This window comes from Electrona antarctica, assembly GCF_951216825.1.
Source record: "Electrona antarctica genome assembly, chromosome: 23".
In the NCBI taxonomy this organism is placed as follows: Eukaryota; Metazoa; Chordata; class Actinopteri; order Myctophiformes; family Myctophidae; genus Electrona; species Electrona antarctica.
This window is the reverse complement of record NC_136804.1, coordinates 32,863,642-32,886,342: the sequence shown is the minus strand read 5'-3', so window position 1 is coordinate 32,886,342 and position 22,701 is coordinate 32,863,642. Positions and strand designations below refer to the sequence as shown.

The following is a 22,701-nucleotide window of genomic DNA, read 5'->3' as shown; positions in this document are numbered from 1 at the left end:
GCTAAAGATAAGGGTGACACACAAATAAGTATACCTTTGCTGATAGCATGGAGGAGTCAAGTCAGCTGTTAGATTGACAGCTGCATGAATTAGACTGAGCACATTGGTGAGCAAAGAGACTTAATGGAAGGAAGATAAATACACAATAATGCATACATTTGGCACTGTAGTTGGCATTCTAAAATTCCCATTACAGTACACACACACACTCCTCTCTCTCTCTCTCTGTTGCTCTAATTAATTAGTCTCATGTTGCGCAGCTGTGTCTAGATTCTCCCGGCGGATCCTGCCGGGAGCTGCCTATGCCATAGAAAGCATAGGTGGACCCCAGGCTAATAAAACAGTGATAGGACCCTGTGGTTGTTTATAGATTGCCAAATAAATATATAGTATTATTGTGTACTTGTTGGCCTTCCATTCAATCATATTAGTCACTAATCAGCCACTTATTACTTTCACTCCACTACATTTCAAAGATAAATAATGTACGATTGACTGCACTATGTCTAGGAAGGGAAAAGGTACATTATCAATTAACCAATTTTACAATTTAGGCATTTAGCAGACTCTCTTAATCCAGAGCGACTTACATTAAGCAATAACAAAAGCATGGCATACATCACATATATAAAAAGTAGTTATCATGAATCATGCGTAAACTAAGAAGGTAACAGTGGAGTATCTATGTAAACTATACATAGTACTATAAAGTGCTATGACTACATAAAGTGCAATTCTAGAGCTGTCTACGTAACAAGCTATAAGTCTGTTTAAAATACTATCTAAGTCTACATAATGTGCTATCTAACTTATCTAATATCTAATGTGCTATCTAACTTACTGTATGTCAAATATAGTGAAAATGGCAGTTCTACAAGCTAACTACCCTTCATGATGCGGTGTGTAGTGAGCTTCTAGATCTGCTAGTATGCTCTTTATCCATTACTCTTCCTCTAGAAAACCAGTTGTGGAATTGCTTCGCCACTAAGCACACGTAACAATGCATCACTTGGGAAATCCAACACACTACATTGCATGCTTCCAACTTGCATATTTACAGTACAGTTTGCATCTGTATGATACTATGTTATTGCACAACATTTCACCAGAAATACATCACATTTAACGGCCCCTCCCCTTACACACACACACACTGCACTTGGACCACTGGCCACCTAGGGACATGTGGCCACCTGGACAACTGGGCATCTGGACGAGTGGACAACTGGAAAGGTGTGAACAAAAAACAACTAGGCAGTAGGGACATGTGGACACCTGGACGACTGACTGGGGACCTGGACGACTGGGCACCTAGGGACAAGTGGGCACCTGGACAACTGGGCACCTGGACAAGTGGGCACCTGGACGAGTGGCCGCAATATCTCTACTAGTATATATAATATATATTTTTTAAAATCTTAATGGCATCTTATTTCCATGCTGAAAATCCATGCTCAGAAGCGTGACGCGTTGCGAGATTGTAGATCTGCTATTTTCTGAGCGCAACACCAAACATAGAATGTCATTCAGTTCTCCTGGATCTCTTCTCCACGCATACCTTCCTAACATTGTTTAGTCCAGTTTTTATTTGTTGATGAAATTGTTAGTATATTTAATCTCAGTTTTAGTCATCCCAGCTTTAGTTTTTATGTAGTTCTTGTCAGTGAAAAAACGTAGTCGGCGAATATTTCTCGTCATAGTTTTAGTCGATAGAATTAACACTGTTCTCTTCTCCGTGTGTGTTTCCAGGTACTTGGTTCAGTCCGGTTCATGTTTAGTCCGGTTCATGTTCGGTCCGGTTCATGTTCTCTTCCTCCTGTGTGTTTCCAGGTACTTGGTTCAGTCCGGTTCATGTTCAGTCCGGTTCACTGTTCTCTTCCTCCTGTGTGTGTTTCCAGGTACTTGGCGGTGACTCAGTTCAGTCCGGTTCATGTTCAGTCCTGTTCATGTTCTCTTCCTCCTGTGTGTGTTTCCAGGTACTTGGCGGTGACTCAGTTCAGTCCGGTTCACGCCAGGAAGGCCTTTCCCTGCTTCGACGAGCCCGTCTACAAGGCCACCTTCTCCCTCTCCCTGCGGCACCAATCAGATTACATCTCCCTGTCCAACATGCCCGTCCACAGCTCCTCATTGGTCGACGAGGAGGGCTGGGTGACCGATCACTTTGCACGGACGCCTCGCATGTCCACGTACTACCTGGCCTGGGCCGTGTGCAACTTCACCTACAAAGAGACGCACACCGACTCCGGAGTTACTGTGAGTGTCACGCACACGCACACACACACACACACACACACAGTTTGGCAAGTTTGTTGGTACTTTGTGCGAGTCCTGCATCGTTCTTGAGTACATCCACGTATGTTAGCATGGGACGGCTGCTGTTTTCTGGCTCACCCTTGGTAATCCCTCATACAGAGTATTGTTAGTAACATGTACAGTCTTGCTCATGTCTCTCTCACACACACACACACACACACACACACACACACACACACACACACACTCATTTTCACACTGTATTCATGTCCACACAAAATACAACAAGAACACAAATATTAAAAGTAAAGTTTACATTTACCAAATCATGGCATACATTATGTCTTCATAGTACAATAGTCATATCCGGGGCAGGAATTTCACGGCGGCCACAGCGGCCATGACCCGCGTTGCCCCTCTGTTTGGCCGTGTGGCCCTCGTTGCCCCTCTGTTTGGCCGTGTGGCCCTCGTTGCCCCTCTGTTTGGCCGTGTGGCCCTCGATCAAATGCCCCACGGCCACAGCGCTCCTTGATGCCCTGCCTGAACATCCCCAGCTGATTTCACCTTTTCTCCTCAGCACTATCTTCTGTCAATGTGTTTTTTAAGCACCAGGTGTCTGTGGTTGAAATTGGAATACCTTTAGGACAGCATCAAGTCAAACGTCGCTACGCTATGCATACAACCGCTAGTAGGTTTAATTTCAAGGCTGATATGAATCGTGCACAGCTTACAATGACGTGGAAGCCAAGTGGTGGTAGAGAGAGAGAGAGAGATAGAGAGAGAGAGAGAGAGATGAACCCATTGCAACCAACAAGGAATTTAGACTGTAGCCTACAGGAGTGTGTGGGAGTCACGAGTCCATGAGATTGACGTTATGTTCAAGGAATTGTAAGCAACAAAAAACATGAAAAGATTTGCAACAGGGTCCAAAACGTCCAATTGATTTCCAAGGTCTTTGTCCCGAGGACACAGCGTGTGTTTGTGTGTGCGTCCGTGTGCGTCCGCGTGCGTGTGTGCGTTTGTGTGCGAGAGAGAGAGAGAGAGAGAGATTATGAATAAACTTGTTGGCTGACAGTTGATTATGACACATAATGTGTATTTGGCTAACCAAATTAATGATCAATAAAGTTAATCTTATATTATTATTTAGAAATACTATATTTTAAATTATGTAAATGTAACTATCATTACTGTAAGTCCTATCACAATTAATCCTGATTGAGACCAAATGACTGTACAAATATTCGTCATTTTCATTACATTATTTTGTGAAATAAACAGGTTATCCCATTTTGGGCGGGAACCCTTTTTGGTGTAAGCATTATGTTATGCTTTAGCTATTGAAAAATAGCAGATCTACAAGCTCATAGCGCGCCACAGAGTGGCGCGCTACGAGCTTGTAGGTCTGCTGTTTTTGAAAAATCGAGGAACGACTGACATAGAAACATAGCTTTTTCAGAAAACTGTCAAGACATTTATAGAATCGTTCCCAGGTCAAAATGGGTTCAATTTCATTGATATTAATAATGAAGGTTAAATGCATTCATTGTTTTTATCTGATGGCCTTTTGGCCTCTGTGCCCTCTGATCTACATGGACTACACTAAAGGCCTTGACCCTAAAATCAAAACATTGGTATTAGCTGACAATTACAGCAGAGACAGCACAATATACTTTGCCTTTTTGCTGCCTTAACAACTAGAGGGGGGGGGGGGGGGGGGGGGGGGTCCTAGGCTGCCAAATATAAAAACAAATAGTCTATACATGGTATGTAGAAGTGCTTGGTATTTAATAACCTTGGTCATAAAGGCTTCCTTGGTCATAAAGGTCATAACCTTGGTCATAAAGGTTTCCTTGGTCATAAAGGTCATAACCTTGGTCATAAAGGTTTCCTCGTTCAGCCGGGGTGCCTGATGGAGGGGAAAGGAACTGGTCGGAATAACGTGTTACTTCCACGCGCTATGTCCGGCCGGGGAAATTCCCCCTGTCGGGTGAAAAGAAGCAGCTTGGAGCCTTGGACTCCTCATGCATAGAAGGGAGCATGAGGTCTGTCCGCTGCCCCCCCAGGTTGGCAGAGGAAGTGTAGCGCCCAGGATTACATTAGATAATTGGCACTGGGTGAAAAAACTGGGTTGCAAAATCATGGGATAAAAATTATAAGAAAAAAAAATAAAGGCTTCCTCGGCTAGGGTCCAAGGTGAAGCAGTGTTTTTGGCAGCAAATTTTGATTTTAGTTTTAGTCAGTCTCTTGAATAGTTTTCATTTAGTTTTAGTCAGATTTTAGTCACCTGGAATATGTTAGTTTTAGTCGACTAAATCTACAGTTGATTTAGTCGACTAAAATGTATTTTGGCGGGCCTTGATGCCGTCGCAATGATTTTACACTTGCTGAAAATAGCTTGTAGATCTGCTATTTTCACTATGCAACAAAGCATAACATGATTTATAGTGGATCTCTTGTCCACTAGTCCCTTCCTAACATTTTAGTCTAGTTTTTATTTGTTGACAAAATCGACAGTATATTTAGTCTTAGTCATCATAGCTTAGTTTTAATTTAGTTTCCATTTAGTTTTTATCAGTGGAATTAGTTTTAGTCGATGAAAACAACACTGAGGTAAAGGCTATCTCTTAATTCAGACACTTCTCTGGACCAGCCACAACAACATCTGGTGTATTCGCCCTCAAAGATGTCTGTGTTATCACCAAACTGAAACATGGATGGAATGACACAGGAATATTTGTACATTCTCATGGAATTATGCATGCCTTGTTGATATGTCCTTCGCTATGAGTTCCACTTTTGTGTCGTGTCGTGTTGTGCTATGTGCAGTACATTCCTTTTTTATGAATAACAGCCCTTCAAGATATGAGACAGTTTCAGTGAGTGAACAAAAATAATGCCAGGTATGTCCATAACTCCATATTAAGTCCAGTGATATGCTCTAAAAGGGTGGAAAACACATTTCTAATTTCAATATGTAGTTTTAGTCCAGTCCAATTTACAATTTAGGCATTTAGCAGACGCTCTTAATCCAGAGCGATTTACAGTAAGCAGGAACAAAAAACATGGTCATACATCAAATACATAAAAACAGTCATCGTGAATCATACGTAAGCTTAACTCACTCAGTGCCACAGGACGCCTTTGGACACCTCCCCCTTATGAACAGTGGAATATCTATTTAATAAAAATGTGCGTAAAGTGTATACACTATAGAGTGTTATGTCTACATAAAGTGCTATTTAAGTTACATAAGTTGAGCCTATATGCATACGCCTGTAGGAGGTCGAGGTTAGGGCAAGTACTACGGCAAGTGCTATGGGCTAAGATGGAGTCTGAAGAGGTGGGTTTTCAGACTGCAGCGGAAAATTGGGAATGAGTCTGCAGTTCTGATTGCAATGGGAAGTTGTCCCAGCGTTGTCCCGGCGTTTTTAAGCGAAGGTACTTCCAGTTTCCCTGCGTCGGCTGATCTGAGCGCACGGGAGGGTTTGTAGGGTCCGATCAGACTTGAAGATATGGGGGTGCCATACCTCTGGTTGCTTTGAATGCCATCATCAGAGTTTTGTTGTCCAGTGTTGTTGTCTCCACCAGGCCGAAGGCATGGGGAGAGAGTATGTTTTGCACTCCGTCCGTGTGTGTGTGTGTGTGTGTGTGTGTGTGTGTCCTTCCTTCCTTCCTTCCTTCCTTCCGTCCTTCCGTCCGTCCGTTATCAGCTAATCTCCGGTACCGTTGGCTCGATCCATGCCAAACTTTGCACACACACTCCATGGATGCCAACAACGAACCTCTGCCCCACATATTCCATGAGGCCGATTTAGGCAAAACACATTTCTGTAGATTACTCGTACACATTTTATCCATACATCACACAATTCGGTATACACTATCTCCATAGTCATGTGATCAACACAGATCTGCACAATTTCCCATCTTCCATCCTGGTTGGCTAATATTGGCTTCCAAAGCTCACATGATTGGGCCGTTTCGAACAAAATGCCACACATCACAAACACAGTGTGCAATTTCCGTGAAATTATACACGCACATTTCCACTAAGCCAAGGTGCTATAACAGGCCAATTCCTGTTTTTAGCTATAACTTCATCAATCTGTATACAACTTATGTATGCGCACTCCCTAGAGGCCATGGAAAAACATTGTCCCTGCATCCCTCCACATCTGCCGGTTATAGCGCCACCATGAGGCCGATTTCTGCTAAACACATTGCTTACTGTATGTTAGTCGCACAGATTTCATCCAAATCTCACGCAAATCGGTACACATGATCTCTGTAGTCATGTGATCAAGACGAGTCTGTTGGATTTATCAGATTATACACTGATTGGCTAACATTGCCTTCTAACGTTTTCAGGAGTGGCCCGTTTCGTTCAAAATGCTGCACATGTCATGCTCATCCAGAATTCTATCCTCAGAGATTCAATGAGTGATCTGGCTCTGCATTTCCTCAACAAAATGAAGAAAATTGTTGCAAAAAACAAACAAACAAAAAAACATGTTTATATTACTCCTAAACATTTTGCCAAACATCTCACACACTCCTATCCTCCTGGTGGAGACCTGTGCCCAGAAGGGCACTTTTTCTAGTTGGTGTTGTGGTGGTGTGCAGTGTTCGTTTAGACAGCACATTCTTATTTAGTTTTAGTCATAGTCTTTTGAATTGAAAATGTATTTAGTTGTAGTTATATTTTAGTCTTCTGACATTGTTTTGTTCTAGTCAAGGTTTAGTTTAATAAATATCATTTAGTCTACTAAATCTACAGTTGATTTTGTCGACAAAAGATTATTTTGGCAGGCCTTGATGGCATCATAATGGCAGATTTGCACTTGTTTGCATGCTGAAAACAGATCTACAAGCTCACAACCCGGTGCACTGCGATGCATTGTGAGCTTGTAGATGATCTGCTATTTTCAGAGTGCAACCAATCATAAAATGACTTCTCCTCCACTAGTCCCTCACTAACAATTTAGTCGTTTTTTTATTTGTCGACGAAGCTGTCAATATATTTAGTCTTAGTTTTAGTAATCATAACTTTAGTTTTTATTTAGTTTTTTGATTCCTATTGATTCAGTATTCCTCCATGAAAAAAGGTAGTCGACGTACATTTCCCGTCGACGAAATGAACAGTGGTGCTGTGTAGTTCCACGAGGACTCGTCTGGCACCTGTAAGACCTGCTTTTTCCGAGGGATGCCCGGCCAGGTGGTCGGCAACGCTAGGCCTGTGTACTGTATGCTACAGTACACATTATGTCTGCACTATGAATATTCATAGCATGATTAGCGTGATTATTACCAGTTGTCCTTTTTTATTTGATTGACAGGCTTGCAGGGTGCATTATAGGATGTTCAAAAGATTGGTGATGTGAGACATCATAATGTCCTTCTGTTATCGCACGCACGCACGCACACACGCACACACGCACACACGCACGCACACGTGTGCCATGTGTGCGTGCATTAAAATGTAATGTCCTCTGCCTTACTGTAGCTGTTATAGGTTGTCAGGTTTCACTTTGTCTCAATCTTATCTCATTGTCACCGGTTCTGTCACACACACATGCGCACACGCACGCACGCACGCACACACAGACGCACACACGCACGCGCACGGCGCGCACACACACACACACACACACACACACACACACACACACAGCTACTTGACCTTGTGTATGTCCTCTCCTCCAATCATCTTTCTATCCGTGTAATTATGGCTCATTCATCTGCTCTGTCAGGACAAGGACAACACACGCAAACGCACACATTCACTCGTGTAGCCTACTAACACCCCACACACGCACACGCACTCACACACACGTACACACTGTATGTAAGCAGTTACACTGGATCGCATTCTGAAGGTGTTTATTATTTATAAAGTAGCACTCATCCCTCCTTGTCTCCATGATTGTTTAAACTCATACAGTAAATTTGAAATACTGAATTGGAAATTTGATCTTCTGCTTTCACTGATATTGTGTGACACTCTTACACCTGTATGGTGGAGTAGTCAACAAAACTATCAGTTTAAATACGGATATACAGGTTTCTACATTATATACTATATATACAGCTGGTGACGTCGGTGGTGGTGACCACCACATTGTAGTTGCGGTCGGTGACCCTGTCTCCTTGTTGTTAATAGATAATTTAGTGAAATCCTCCTTTAACGACCGCTTTTAACGAGGCCATTTATTATCGTCATCCTTCACCTTGTCCTGTGTGTTTGTGAGCTACAAGTGTGTGTGCGTGCGTGCCTGTGTGTGTGAGTGTCCTTCACAAATAAAACCCGGTTGTGTGGTTTATACTATATGTATATGGTTTCTTTTTTGCATAAATTAATGCCTATACTTAAGGCTCATACATAGTCTGGATTTACAGTGGTTAGGTGACCACCGAACTACAACTTGACGTCACGAGCCGCTGCGGAGCAAGCCACCGCTCCAGCCCTTCTCTCTGTTTTTACTCACCACCGCTCAATGTTATTCCTCATCACCGGAAATCCAGACTATGAATAGGCCTTAAGTCGTACCACAGTGTCGCAACAAACTGAGCAAAAGTATTGCTGTCTGTTTTCAGTACTTCATTATCATTAGATAATTATAAAGAAAGAGAACGAGGACTGTAGGATAGGTCCTTCATCCTATACTCCTCCCGCCCAACACTCCCTGCTGACCGGTGCCGCCCCAGCCCGTAGGATTATGTGAAAAGACCTCCCTGCCCGGCTTCCCTCCCCCGAACATATGGGCCAATGGGCTACATGCACGCACGCTGTTTTTGGAAAGAACTTGGGCCACTTCCCTACTTCCTTCACACACCGGTGTTACCGATGATGCTAATGTTAAGATGCTAAGAAGGCTCTGTTCCATTCTGGTCAAACAGAGTCACGGTGGATTCGAACCGTCAACCTCCGTGGTGGTTGACACTGTGACACTCTATAGAGCGTCGCAGTCCCGCCCATCTTTCATGACGACGCCAGGCCCAGGAAATAGTTTCCAATGCATTTCAAAACGTATTTATTTAAAGACCTTATAAGCGTCGTACAAAGCCAACTCTTGTCTTGACAAATCATGACAACAAACACAATATTTTGGACCAAACACATAATTACTTTGTTGTTAATTAGAAGAAAAACAACAAAAAGTGTTGTAACCTGCCGTTTTCTTCTTCTTTCTAATTATTTGTTCAGCCCGAAAAATTGTGTTTGTTGTCAGGATTTGTCACGACAAGAGTTGGCTTTGTCCGCGGCGTAAACGTCTTTAAATAAATACTTTATGAAAAGTCTAGGAGGAAAATGAACGGCGATTTCTTTTCCGGGTCTCTCGAGGGGGCGGGACTGCGACGCTCTATAGCGTCAAAATATACTATAAAGTAGCTGATCTACACACTCACAACACAGCATGCAGTGGTACGTTGTGAGCCACTAAATCGCCTATTTTAGCATTTGTTAAAAATGGTTTGTTCTGTATTGATTACATTGATTAGTTCGATTAACTGTTGCTACTCAGATGAAATAATTAATGAAATTCAATGTAAGGTCCTCACAGATATGCTAACACAAGATTGTGTGTGTTTGCGCGCGCGTGTGTTCGCGCGCGCACGTGTGTGTGTTTGAGTGTTAGCATGTTATCATACCCTCGCGCCATTTACCAAGCCATCCATCAAATTACCGTGGCAACCGACCGCTGATCGCTCCATCCATCATCGCACGTGGAGAGAGAGAGAGAGAGAGCGAGAGATGGAATGAAACGGAGACGACACGGACGAGTGGAGAGATAACGAGAGAGAAGGAGAGAGGTGGAGTGGAGAAGAGAGGTGGAGAGGAGAACAGAAGGAGATGGGGAGAGTAGGAGAAGAGAGTAATGAGAGGAGAGAAAGGAGAGAGAAGAGGTGGACTGAGAGATGGAGAGAGGGAGAGGTGAGAGAGAGAGGTGGAGAGGGAGGAAGAAAGGGAGAGGTGGAGAGAGAGAGGGAGAGATGGAGAAAGGGAGAGGTGGAGAGAGAGAGGGGAGGGGGAGAGGTGAGAGAGAGTTGGGCAGAGGGAGAAAGGGAGAGGTGGAGAGAGAGAGGGAGAGATGGAGAAAGGGAGAGGTGGAGAGAGAGAGGGAGGGGGAGAGGTGAGAGAGTTGGGCAGAGGGAGAAAGGGAGAGGTGGAGAGAGAGATGGAGAGAGAGGGAGAGATGGAGAAAGGGAGAGGTGGAGAGAGAGAGGGAGGGGGAGAGGTGAGAGAGAGTTGGGCAGAGGGAGAAAGGGAGAGAGAGAGGGAGAGATGGAGAAAGGGAGAGGTGGGGAGAGAGAGGGAGGGGGAGAGGTGAGAGAGAGTTGGGCAGAGGGAGAGGTGGAGAGAGAGAGGGAGAGATGGAGAAAGGGAGAGGTGGAGAGAGGGAGAGGTGAGAGAGTTGGGCAGAGGGAGAAAGGGAGAGGTGGAGAGAGGGCGGAAGAGAGGGAGAAAGGGAGAGATGGAGAGGTGGAGAGAGAGTTGGGCAGAGAGAGGGAGAAAGGGAGAGGTGGAGAGAGGGAGAGGTGGAGAGAGAGTTGGGCAGAGAGAAAGGGGTGAGGTGGAGAGAGAGAGGGAGAGATGGAGAAAGGGAGGTGGAGAGAGAGAGGGAGGGGGAGAGGTGAGAGAGAGTTGGGCAAAGGGAGAGGTGGAGGGAGAAAGGGAGAGGTGGAGAGAGGGAGAGGTGAGAGAGAGTTGGGCAGAGGGAGAAAGGGAGAGGTGGAGAGAGGGAGGAAGATGGAGAGGCAGAGAGAGGGAGAAGGGGAGAGGTGGAGAGAGTTGGGAGGAGAGAGGGAGAAAGGGAGAGGTGGAGAGAGGGAGAGGTAGAGAGAGAGTTGGGCAGAGAGAAAGGGAGAGTTGTGGAGAGAGAGAGAGAGTTGGAGAGAGAGAGAGAGAGAGAGAGAGTTGGGCAGAGAGAGAGAGTTGGGCAGAGGGAGGATGTTGTGGTTCACAGACAGCCGTTCTACCCACTGAGCCACTGCCGCCGCTGTGTATGAAATAAGATCTAGATCTAATATGCTGTGTGACATGCAGGACGGAGGAGGCTGTTTATGATCAAAGGAAATCTCTTCATGAAAGGTATTCAGGCTTGGTTTGACATAATAGCCACAGCAAACAGAATATTGAAGCAGGGTTTTTAGGACCACATTATATACCTATCTTCATATCATAATAGGCTCTCTGCACAGCAGCCATAATGGAAAGAAATTGGACTTCTTTCTTACTTCCTTCACAGGCAGTAATATAAGACCATTCTGCATGTGGCTCACTGGGAAACACTCTGCTACACCCCAGGGACCCTCATGGTTCCCTGGGGTGTGTAACTCGAGAGTGTATAAATGGAACCAAAATAATGCGTATATGGGTCCATTTGGTTCCATTTGTACTTGAAATTAAAAGGTTTGAGAACCACTGTGCTATGCTATATGGAACAGAGCCTTAGTTTAAGCGGTAAGACATTTGACAGAAGTAAGGAAGTTGTGCAATGCCTTTTCGCTCTCTAGGTCGTCCTCAGACGAGCCCTTCAACGTCGCTTCCAGTCATCCCGGTTCTCCATACGTCTGGCCAGCTCGTTGGTGCGTTGCGCTCCTGCGTTTTTCTTGAGTCCATCCACATACTGCATGTTAATGTGGGACGTCCTGGTGACCGGTGCCCGTGTTGTTTTGGTTCCCACAGCACTAACTTGCTCGATGGCAGCTCTTGGTGTCTTTGGCAGTGCTAGTCTCATTCTCCGAGTATAGCTCCTATTTTCTGGCTCACCCTTGGCATTCCATCATACAGGTTCTTGTTAATAACATGCACTCTGTTGTTGTCAGAGGTGGATGTTACGAAGGGATTTTATAGGTGGTCCTCAGGTCCAGCGACGCCAACCTCCTTTTTTTTATCCCACGATTTTGTAACCCATTTTTCACCCCTGTGTCAATTATCTAATGTGATCCTGGGCTCTACACACCCTCCGCCAACCTAGTCCCCATATATGGGGGACATGGTGTTCCCAAGTTGCTCCTTTACACCTGACAGGGGGGAGTTTCCCTGGTTGGACGTAGCGCGTGGAAGGAACACATTATTCCAACCATTTCCTTTCCCCTCCATCACGCCGGCCTCCTTGAGGTTCCCAAAGAAATCAAGCGAAAAACCTGGGGCGACAGCCAGGGCCTTCTCTGTGGCCACCCTCTGGAATGCTCTCCCCAAACACATCCGAGACGCCCCCTCACTTCCTACCTTCAAATCTGCACTGATCCCCTCCTGTTCAGAATTGCATTTCCCTCCTGTTCAGAATTGCATTTTCGTAGCGCGGCACACGGTACCACACTATGAGCTTGTAGATCTGCTATTTTTCAACAGCTAAAGTACAACATAATGCTCAAAACACCAAAAGGGGTTCCCGTCCAAAATGGGTTAAATTGTAATAGTGGAGCGAAAGTATTAAAAATTATACTAATACTCAGGTAAAATACAGATACCCATACCGGTACTCAAAAAAAGAGGACAATAAATTAAGTAAATGTACTCAACATGTACTCAACTGTGCATGCGTGCAGAGATAATTTCCCCAATAAAGAACAGTCGCATCTGGTACAGTACATGGCCAGAAATCACCACAGCTTAAACATGCTGCCAATGATGGCTCTAAACAAGCTTTTCAAAGCACGCTTTGAATCCATTCTGCTTTGGCATCGTGAGGACAATGAGGACATGAGCTCTGCTCGGGTTCCTTTCTCCGGGGACATTTTAAACTTCTTGAATGAAGAAAACGAGTGCATTGCGGGGCGGGGGGGAGTCGTGCACGGCTGCATGGAGTTTTACTGCGGAGAGGGAGTTCCTTTATCTAACACATTTTGACCTGACATTCTAAAAATGTCTTCTACATCCTGACAGTTTTCTGAAAAAGCTATGTTTCTATGTCAGTGGTTCTTCGATTTTTCAAAAATAGCAGACCTACAAGCTCGTAGCGCGCCACTCGGTGGCGCGCTATGAGCTTGTAGATCTGCTATTTTTCAATAGCTAAAGCATAACGTAATGCCAACACCAAAAGGGGTTCCCGCCCAGAATGGGCTAAACCTTGGGACGGTTCCAAAACCAGATGGTCTACCAGGACTATTGATTAACAGTAAATTACCCAGAGAGGGACTGGAACAAGAGGGCGGTGTGTCTCACGCATACCGTATTACACTTTGAAACACTTAGCCTGCAGTATTATGCTTTGTTTTACATCAACTATAGTGAAAGTAGCTGATCTACAACCTCACAGCAAGTCCCAACGTAGTTCCAGCGGCAGTGGCAGCGGTGGCCGAACGGTTTGCGGAGCGGTCTTGATACCGGAAGGTCGCCAGTTCGTATCCCCGGACCGGCACGTTAAAATTACCACCGCTGAAGTGCCCTTGAGCAAGGCATTGAACCACTACCATGAAATGTTCTATGAGCAGGGTCTGGCTGTAAACAAGTATCTGATGCTTAGTCCAGTTACCCTGGGTAAATATACAGTTGGAGGCCATCGATATTGTCCTTTTCTTTTTGCTGAGGTTTGCGTGATCTGCGCAAAAGGACAGTTAACCCATTTTGGGGGGAACCCCTTTTGGTGTTTTAAACATTATAATTTAGCTATTGAAAAATAGCAGATCTACAAGCTCATAGCGCGAGTGGCGCGCTACGAGCTTTGTAGGTCTGCTATTTTTGAAAAATCGTGAAAATATTTATTTCAGAAAACTGGAGGATTTAGAAGGATTTTTGAAAATTTTTAGGTCAGGCCTAAATGGGTCAAATGATAAGGGACAATATCGGTGGCACCCAACTGTAGTAACTTTGCTTTGCTTTGCTTCCGCTATTTTTCCCTGTCTTCTTCTTTCTTTCTTCTTCTTCTTACGGCTAATTCCCATCGGGGATCGCCACCGCAGAGGATCATCTGGTTCTCTTCTCTGCGTCCCAGAGGGAGACGCAGAGATGGTCACACTCATCACGACCATCTGTTCCCTAGTTATTGGCCCCGATGACTATAGCCTTTCTCGGCACTCATGCAGAGGAAATCCAGGAAGGGGCGATTGTTTACTTTTGCGGGAATTTTGGCTTTTCTGCCTTTAGTGATAGTATCAAGTGAAGAAAGACAGAGGAAAGAGGGAGAGAGAGAAGGGGAGAGACATGCAGCAAAGGTCGTCCTGAATGGGACTCGAACACGAAACGTGCCGTCAGGCCAGAGCCTATATGTGGCATGCGCCTGGACCACTTGGCCAGCGGGCGCCCCCATCCGTTTACACGATAATGCCGTTATCAGGTGTTTAAAATGCTACAAAGTGAAACACAACCCCCTTTCCATAGTTGGAAATCTTTGGAAACTCTCCGCCTTGTGTCTCCATGTAAACGGGCAACACAGGGGGGAAATCCGTAAAATGTGTGATGTCAAGTCACGGCTCACGTCGCATATGCTATTCCATTGGTGCAGAGCCCTATATAGAACCATGCGATGCATTGGTGTAAACAAGCAGCTGTGTTAGGAAGTAGAACAAAAGTGGTTCTATACGCATGTGTGACTGGTAAATGGTGCATTTATATAGCGCCTTTATCCAAGGCGCTTTACATAGTGCATTACATTCACCCATTCACACACACATTCATACACCGATTTTCTGGCGGAAGCCATACAAGGTCACAGCACATCGGGAGCAATTTGGGGTTCAATGTCTTGCCCAAGGACACTTAGACATGTAGACAGGAGGAGCCGGGATTCGAACCGCCGACCCATGGATCATTGGACGACCTGCTCTACCTCCTGAGCCACAGTGGCCTGGTCTACCTGGCAGCGCGTCACACACCGCCACTACAGCATTTTCAATCACTGTTGCGTCTCAGTGTAAACGAGGAATAAAAAGTGAGAACAGAACGGCCCTTGTTCTGACCGTTGCCGTGCAAACGTGCCCTGAATGGGGATGACCGCGCAGAGGGAGAGAAAATGACATGAAAGCCAGTTATTAATCCAATTGTTTTTAATCAGGCACTCTTTGCTCTTTTCTTTATCCTAGATACATTATAAGCCCTACAGGGACATGGGGAGAGACTTATTTTCAGTTTTGGCTATGCTACATTTAATTCTTTTTCTGGTAAATTAATTTGGCCATTAATCCATTCTGGGCGGAAACCCCGTTTGGTGTTTTAAGCATTGTTATACTTTAGCTATTGTAGCAGATCTACAAGCTCATAGAGCTACGAGTTTGTAGATCTGCTATTTTTTGAAAACTTGAAAATGTTGTGCAAATCTTTGAATATATATTCTTTCAGAGTGAAGGTTTTTAACTCAAATCTTTGCTTCTGGGAGGTCCCTGGAACGACATATCTTCAGATAAGGGGCGGCGGCATATTACAATAATCTTGGGGGTCCTTGACATGAAATATTGAGCACCACTGATACAGAAACATAAGGTTTTTTATGAAAACTGTCATGATTTAGAAGCCTTTTTTTTAAATTTCAACGTCGGGCCTAAATGGGTTAAGCCAGGAAGAGATGAATTTTAAAATCAGGTTGATGGTTGGTAGCCCATCAGAGACTGACTAATTTAGATTGAATGTGTGTGAAAGTGAAGCGTACGTACACGGTGCAGTTTGCTGTCACTGATCCAAGGTTGAGAAGTATAGTCAGTAGACGTACATGTCCCACTGCCTGCTGTTTTCCTATTTTTTTTTTTTGTATCAAAGTGGTTTCTTGTGGTGGAAAACACTATAATATTGATGTCTGGGGGCTTGATCGATATTATATTAGCCCACTGACCAGTGTTAAAATGTACTGTTTCCTAAAGATGAATACAAAATTAATATCAACATCTTAACCCATTTAGGCCTGACCTCAAAATTAAAAAAATATCTTCTAAATCCTCCAGTTTTCTGAAATAAATATCTTCACGATTTTTCAAAAATAGCAGACCTACAAGCTCATAGCGCGCCACTCGGTGGCGCGCTATGAGCTTGTAGATCTGCTATTTTTCAATAGCAGACCCCCCAGTCAAAAATAAATACAAAATGTTGGTCACTAAAGATGAATACCCATTTAGGTAACACTTGCTATTCATCCCAAATAAGCTTTATAATGTGTTATCATAAAGTTCATGATTATTTTTATAATCATGAACTTTTTATAATTTAACATTTAACATTTATAATTTATTATAAATGTTTGAGAAGATTATAATGTCTTATAAGTGTGTTCATAATGCGTTATGAACATGGGATGCATAGCAAGTGTTACCAATATCTTTTATATTATGGTGTCGATGTCGGGTGGAAACCTTGTATGTCCAAAGCTATTACTATTCAGGACTTTTTTTTTTTTTTTTTTAAACTTTATTTTTTTATTGTTTTCTTTTTTGTGAACAAGCAAGTTCTCTCGGGCATCACAGTACAATATAATTGTTACATTTCTATTGTTAACATTCAGAATGCAACGAGTCAAAATAGATTGAGGTCCTATGCTAAGATGGTGTCAATCTTTTCCACAGTGTTTTCAAACCGATCATTCGCTTTGGCAAAGTCTGTTTTAGCACATTGATATTCTGCTGATTCATTACCATTAATATTTTTATGAATATAATCAGACCTTAATATGTGACAAGAAAATAGTACCAATAATAGCCTTAACTAACATTACAGCAACAACAAATAGCAAAAAATAAGTACAACACAAAAGAAGATCAAGTGGTAATAAAATATATATATATATATTATATAAAACACCTACGTAGTATGTCCTCAGTATGTCTTCACACAATTTTAGTCTCACCTATTTTCCTTTCTCACACATACATCCAATGGTCATTCATCAAATATCTTTCCGTGTATATTATCCGTTTTTACCAGTATTTGTATGATTTTTTTATCATTGGTTTTCTCTATCAACTATCAATTTACTTATCCTAATTGGGTTCTGTAGCTCGTTAACATTAAGTCCAATTATTGTCTCATTATAATCTGTGTTATCCTATGTTGTACCAATATTGTCATTGTGAACCCAAGGCGGCCTTAACTTCTCATCATTATATACATTAATATAAAGCTTTTAAATTAAGAAATAAAAAACATATAAACAAAGACAGGACTTCCACCTCGAGGTTTCTTTCTCAAAGCAATACCTCATGAGCGGAAAGGTAATCTCCTGGGTCCCAGGAGGCCCTTCCAACACTAACTAACTGCTAAAAAACAGGAACTTAGTGCACAGTGATATGACATCTGTTGAGCCCCAGCCTGGTCTCCCAGACAACAGGTCTGTGCTAACTGTGCCAGGTCTTATGTCCCATTCCGAATTCAAAGATATCTCCCAATACTTCCCATGTACTTCTCCGTCGTAGATCAATCAGCGTTATGAGTTATGGCGATGTCGTCATCTGGTGGTGGGGGGGTTAGTGGAGGGGGAGTTGCGGTGCGACGGAATTCCTGGAGCCTCTGTGTTGCCCTTCGCAGTGCGTCTCGGTCATGTGGTGTCCTCTTCCCCACCTTCACCCAAGATGTTTTCCTCAGCTTCGCCAGGTTATCTGCGGTGGTAGTTGTAGGTGTGGAGGTGGTGGTGGGTCGAAGGTTTTCCTCTTCCTCGGTGCTCATGATCCCCCTCTTCTTCAAATCCTCTCTTGCTTCCTCCATGCTGTTGTAAGTGGTGCTGGCTCCCGTGGGGCGACCGGCCCCATCATAAAACACACGTAGTTTTGTCAAGGGGGGGGTGTGGAAGGCGATTCCTTTATTTTTTAAGATCAGGCGGATCGGGGCATACGCGGCTCTTTTTTTCTGTATTTCTTGAGGGTAGTCATTATCAAAATAAGCTCTTTTGCCATTCAGTAGGACAGTTTTTTTCTTCCACGCTGTGTTACGTACCAGCTCTTTGGTCTTGTCCTCCAGAAAGCACATGATGATTGAACGAGGGGTGGCGGTCGGTGGTGGCTTGGGACCGAGGGATCGGTGGCAGCGCTGTATGCCCAGGTCAATGTCCAGTGCTAATTCAGTTTTAATAAAGTTATTAATGAACCCCATCATGTCATTCCCCTCGCTGTTTTCTGCAACATTGTATAAACGTAGGTTTTGGCGTCGAGACCTTGTTTCTAAGTTCAATACCTTCTCTTGCAGTCTCGTGGTCTTGTAGTAGTGAACTCATCATTTGTTTGGCGTCTGAGCTCCACTCCTCGACGCTCTCCACCCGCCGCTCTGTCCGTTCCGCGTTGTCCACGGTGCTTTGTAAGTCTGTGACAAGCCTAGTCAGTTTGTTGTTGAATTCTTCTTTGAGGTCTGCCATGTCTTTGCGCATTTGCTCGAAAAGAGTTACTTTAAAGCCCTCCAACTCCTTCCTAACTTCGGTCCTCATGGCTTTTATATCAGCGTGTATCGCCTCCATGCTCGCCTGTAGGCACGCCATGGCGTTTCGCCCTGGAGCGTTTAGCTCCGGGTCCACGTTGCCGTCGCAACTCTTCTCCGTTGTTTGTCTACCTTTCTTTTCTGATCTGGTGGTCGTTTTATCACTTTTAGTCTTTCTTTTGTCTCCCCTTTCCATTTTTGTGTTTATTTTTCGGAATATAGTCGTTTTTTAGGGGAAATAAAGTAGACCTTGCTGGGAGCTGTTGTTCTATGCTGCCGCTCTCTCTGGTGTCATACCGGAAGTCTATCTATTCAGGACATTTTTAACTGTGTTTAGTTTAGTTTAGTATAGTTTAGTTTCTATGTAGAAATGATATATATATAGCAAAGAAAACAAGTTGCTGTTCGAGGAAAGTCAAAAGCCGGCAGGCTTATTTAGAATCCTTTCCTTACTGGAAGAGGTCATTAAATAACATGGGTTAAAAGTTCAATAAGAACAATACTAAATAATACGAGGGAGCAGCAGTGCAATATAGAGATAATTCTGACTACAGAAGACATTTGATATTGTTTTAGATGTTTCTTAAGTATTGGCCAGGATAGTGATGAGTGATGACTAGATAAGAGACGACCAGATGACTAGAGAGACAGCTCCACAACTGAGGGCCTCTAAATTTAAAGAGGCCCTCAATTGTGTTCCATTGGATCCATTGTAGTTAGTATTTAGTCACTGGAATTGTCATGAGATCTTGTTAGTACTTTTCATTGGTTCAATATTGATATAACCCACAGACAGACTTAACCACTCTCACTTTAGGGCCTTGCAAACGTGACGCGAGGAACGCAGGCGTTGTTGCCTGCATCAACACAGGTCTCCTCCAGGTCTGCTCAAGAGGGGCGCAACAACGCAAGCAAAACAAAAAAAAGCTAAACAGAATCCAGGTCTGGTGAGTCGTGGGCGTGTGCACGTAACGAGCAACGCTCGCAACAAATTCACGGGACCGCGCTCATGTAAATACGCTTGCATTGTCGCGCTGCGACTTCTCCGAGCAAAAACGCATGAGGTCTCATTGAATATGAACTATAGGCATGTTTTTTCGCTCGCCGTTTGCAAGGCCCTTTTCACTTACAGTTTTCTTTTGTCACATCATAGTCACGTAGATTGGCTATTCTTTATACATGGTAGTATTCACAAAAACAAACCATACACAGTTAAAATATGGAAATCATCCCAGTCGGGGACTGACTGCCAAGCAGTCGTTTTGTAATGGTGACTCTGTATTGAAACTAGCACATGACTTGTGCTGAACTATCGGTCAGTCAATGGCCGCGGTTACATGCAGCCTTGCAGGCTGATCATTCCGAATAAATACTTCCGAATAAAATACATCCGAAGTAATGTTTTTTGCTGCGTGTTTACATGGGAAATGGTCATTCCGAATGAGCGTTTACAAGGAGATGTGATATAAGACATGATACATGTTAATTCACGTGATGGACACGTGTTGGACACATAAAATATAGGCAGTTCATTCATTATGTGAAAGACGATACTTTGAAATCCCATCATTTCATTCTGCAGTAGCTTTGAGGCTGCTGGTTGGATAGGGGCGGGCGTATATGTTTACCGTATTTTATTCCCCACCCGCTGCGGCTCCCCTTCTCCGCTGGGAAGGTGATCATCTCGTTTTTATTTGTACTTTATTATCTACACTACAGCACGGCCAGGGCACGCACACTGATTATTATGTTTATGTTTATTTGTGATTCGTCTTTGCACAATGCACGTACATTGTGTAAGTAAGCGCTGATCTACAGGCTGACAACGTGTCCCAATTAAACTGCAAAGCCGTTATGTTTCATGACGTTTTGGTTGCAACTTGGAATAGGAAAGTTATAGCCTATAAAAGTTTAAAGGGATAGGATGGACATTATAGCGATAATAGCGTATTCTTGGGACTGTGTGTGTGTGTGTGTGTGTGTGTGTGTGTGAGAGAGATTACTGAACAGCGGACTGACGGCATTTCGTCCTCTCTCGCCTCCGTCTTTCTGTGAGTCCCCCATGCACTTAGCCTACAGTAGCATGAAGCATCCAGATACATATAGGCTGGCTATATAACCTATAGGCCTATCAAACATGTTTGAAAATTATCAGAGTGATCATCAACTCGGGACGGTTGGATCTTCGAACACTCACAGATCAGGGGGATCATCATCACCACTGCTGCTGCAGCCTGCTCCACGTTTTTTTTGTGTGTAGGCTATTTCGGATCTGCAAAATGCACGAAATAACGCGCTCTATGTGCAAACTCCTCGGCGCGCCTTGGATATGAGCGCCTTGGAGTTGGAGCGCCTTGGAAATGAGCATGCTCAGAAAGACCAGAATGAATTTACATCCGAAGCAGTGTATACATGAGTCCAACTTTCGGCCAATCGCATTCAACATCGGAATAATCCGGCCAGTGACATCGGAATGGTTTTTAAATCGCATCGAGCATTTTCATTCGGATTTACGTTTTTGTAGGTGTTTACATGACAACGTTTAATAGGATTTCACTTCTATTCGGAATTAAGAGGGGTTGAAAGACCTCATGTAAACGTACCCATTCACAGAAAATGACTCCATTTCAATCTGATCTATTTGAATAAGCTTGTATCAACACAATGTGTGCACTGCAGTTAAATGGGTTGGGGCCGCTCTGGAGCTCGATAGCAGCTCTTTCTGAAGAGGCATAATGGATTTGTGAGCATCCAAAGAATCTTCGGGCAGATTTCGTAGTGCTTGAAAATCACTGTATGCCAGCGGTTCCCAAACCTTTTTGGTCATGCACCCTGTTACCTCCCAACCTAGCTGACACACCCCCACACATGGAAATATAAATTGCATAAGCTACTGTATATGGATACATATATTTCCTATTTATCCACATATATGCACATGTGTATATATTAACCTGAATATGGAATATACATTATATGCAGCATAGGCTATGTTCTGCATAACTTTCCATATACTGTATTGGCATATTATGTTCATATATTTAGAATAAAACCATAGCACCACCATTAGTCTTTTCATGTCGCGCATGCCCTGGATGGCGCTCGGGCATGGATAAAGGCGCTATATAAATGCACCATTTACCATTTAACCCCTGCTGTATACTGTAGCCACATCACATGATTGTGTGTGCGTGCGTGCGTGCGTGCGTGCGTGCGTGCATGCGTGCGTGCGTGCGCGCGTGCGACTTCTGATGACTGACTTGGCTTATGACTTCGCTTATCAGTCAATCATTGGAATACGCTCAGGCTCTCATTCAGCCTCTTGAGAAGACCTTCTTGGTCTTTATCTCAATGAGACGAAAACTGAATACGTAAATATACCGTATACAAATCCAACAATAACCACATTATAAAAACATGTACAACACTCCTCTGAAACAGCTTGATGACTACAAGTAGCTCCGAGACATGGACACTTTCAAATAAATTAGAGAAACGGTTCGGATGGCACTTACACCCGCCTTCTAAGAGCGCAACATCTCTCTTGGAAGAGCCGCCCATCAACTAATCTTATATAAGGCAACCTTCCCCTAGTTTCTTCACTAGTCCGATCCAGAAGAACACAGTTTGTCAGCCACTGCTACAGAGCTGACAATGAGGTTATATGATCTTCCCTTCTTCTCTGGAATCCTGCCTCAAAGCAGACCAAAGGTAGAAAACTGTCGTTCCCTGATGTCATCACTAGGGACACATGCATCAGTAAAGGCTCATACATAGTCTGGATTTTCGGTGGTTAGGTGACCACCGAACTACAACATGACGTCACGAGCCGCGGTGACGAGCAAACCACCGCCACTGCTCCAGCCCTTCTCTGTTTTTACTCACCACCGCTCAACGTTATTTCAGCTCCGGTGGTCAGCTCACCACCGGAGCGGTGGTCACCTCACCACCTAAAATCCAGACTATGAATAGGCCTTAAGCAGGAACTGGGGATGGCAATGAAGGACCGGAAAGTCTGGCGTGGCATTGTGAGACGGTCGAACAATGATGATGTGCGTGAGTGCGTGCACAGATATTTTCTTACAAGAATTCAAGAATACAAGAATTCTCTACTG

At 43.9% G+C, this 22,701-nt stretch overlaps 2 protein-coding genes across 2 annotated transcripts in view; one reads left to right on the top strand and one right to left on the bottom strand.

Moving 5' to 3' along the window:
- The window catches only part of LOC306916759 (thyrotropin-releasing hormone-degrading ectoenzyme-like), a gene marked incomplete at its 5' end in the record, with an annotated part of 250,604 nt that overhangs the window by 26,723 nt on the left and 201,180 nt on the right, over positions 1-22,701 (top strand). The window contains one exon of the mRNA XM_079494774.1: positions 1,977-2,253. Coding sequence (XP_079350900.1) covers positions 1,977-2,253 — 277 coding nt within the window. The remainder of the gene's footprint in view (positions 1-1,976; positions 2,254-22,701) is intronic.
- The window catches only part of ada2b (adenosine deaminase 2b), a gene marked incomplete at its 5' end in the record, with an annotated part of 465,058 nt that continues 458,929 nt past the window's right edge, over positions 16,573-22,701 (bottom strand). The window contains one exon of the mRNA XM_079494110.1: positions 16,573-16,592. The remainder of the gene's footprint in view (positions 16,593-22,701) is intronic.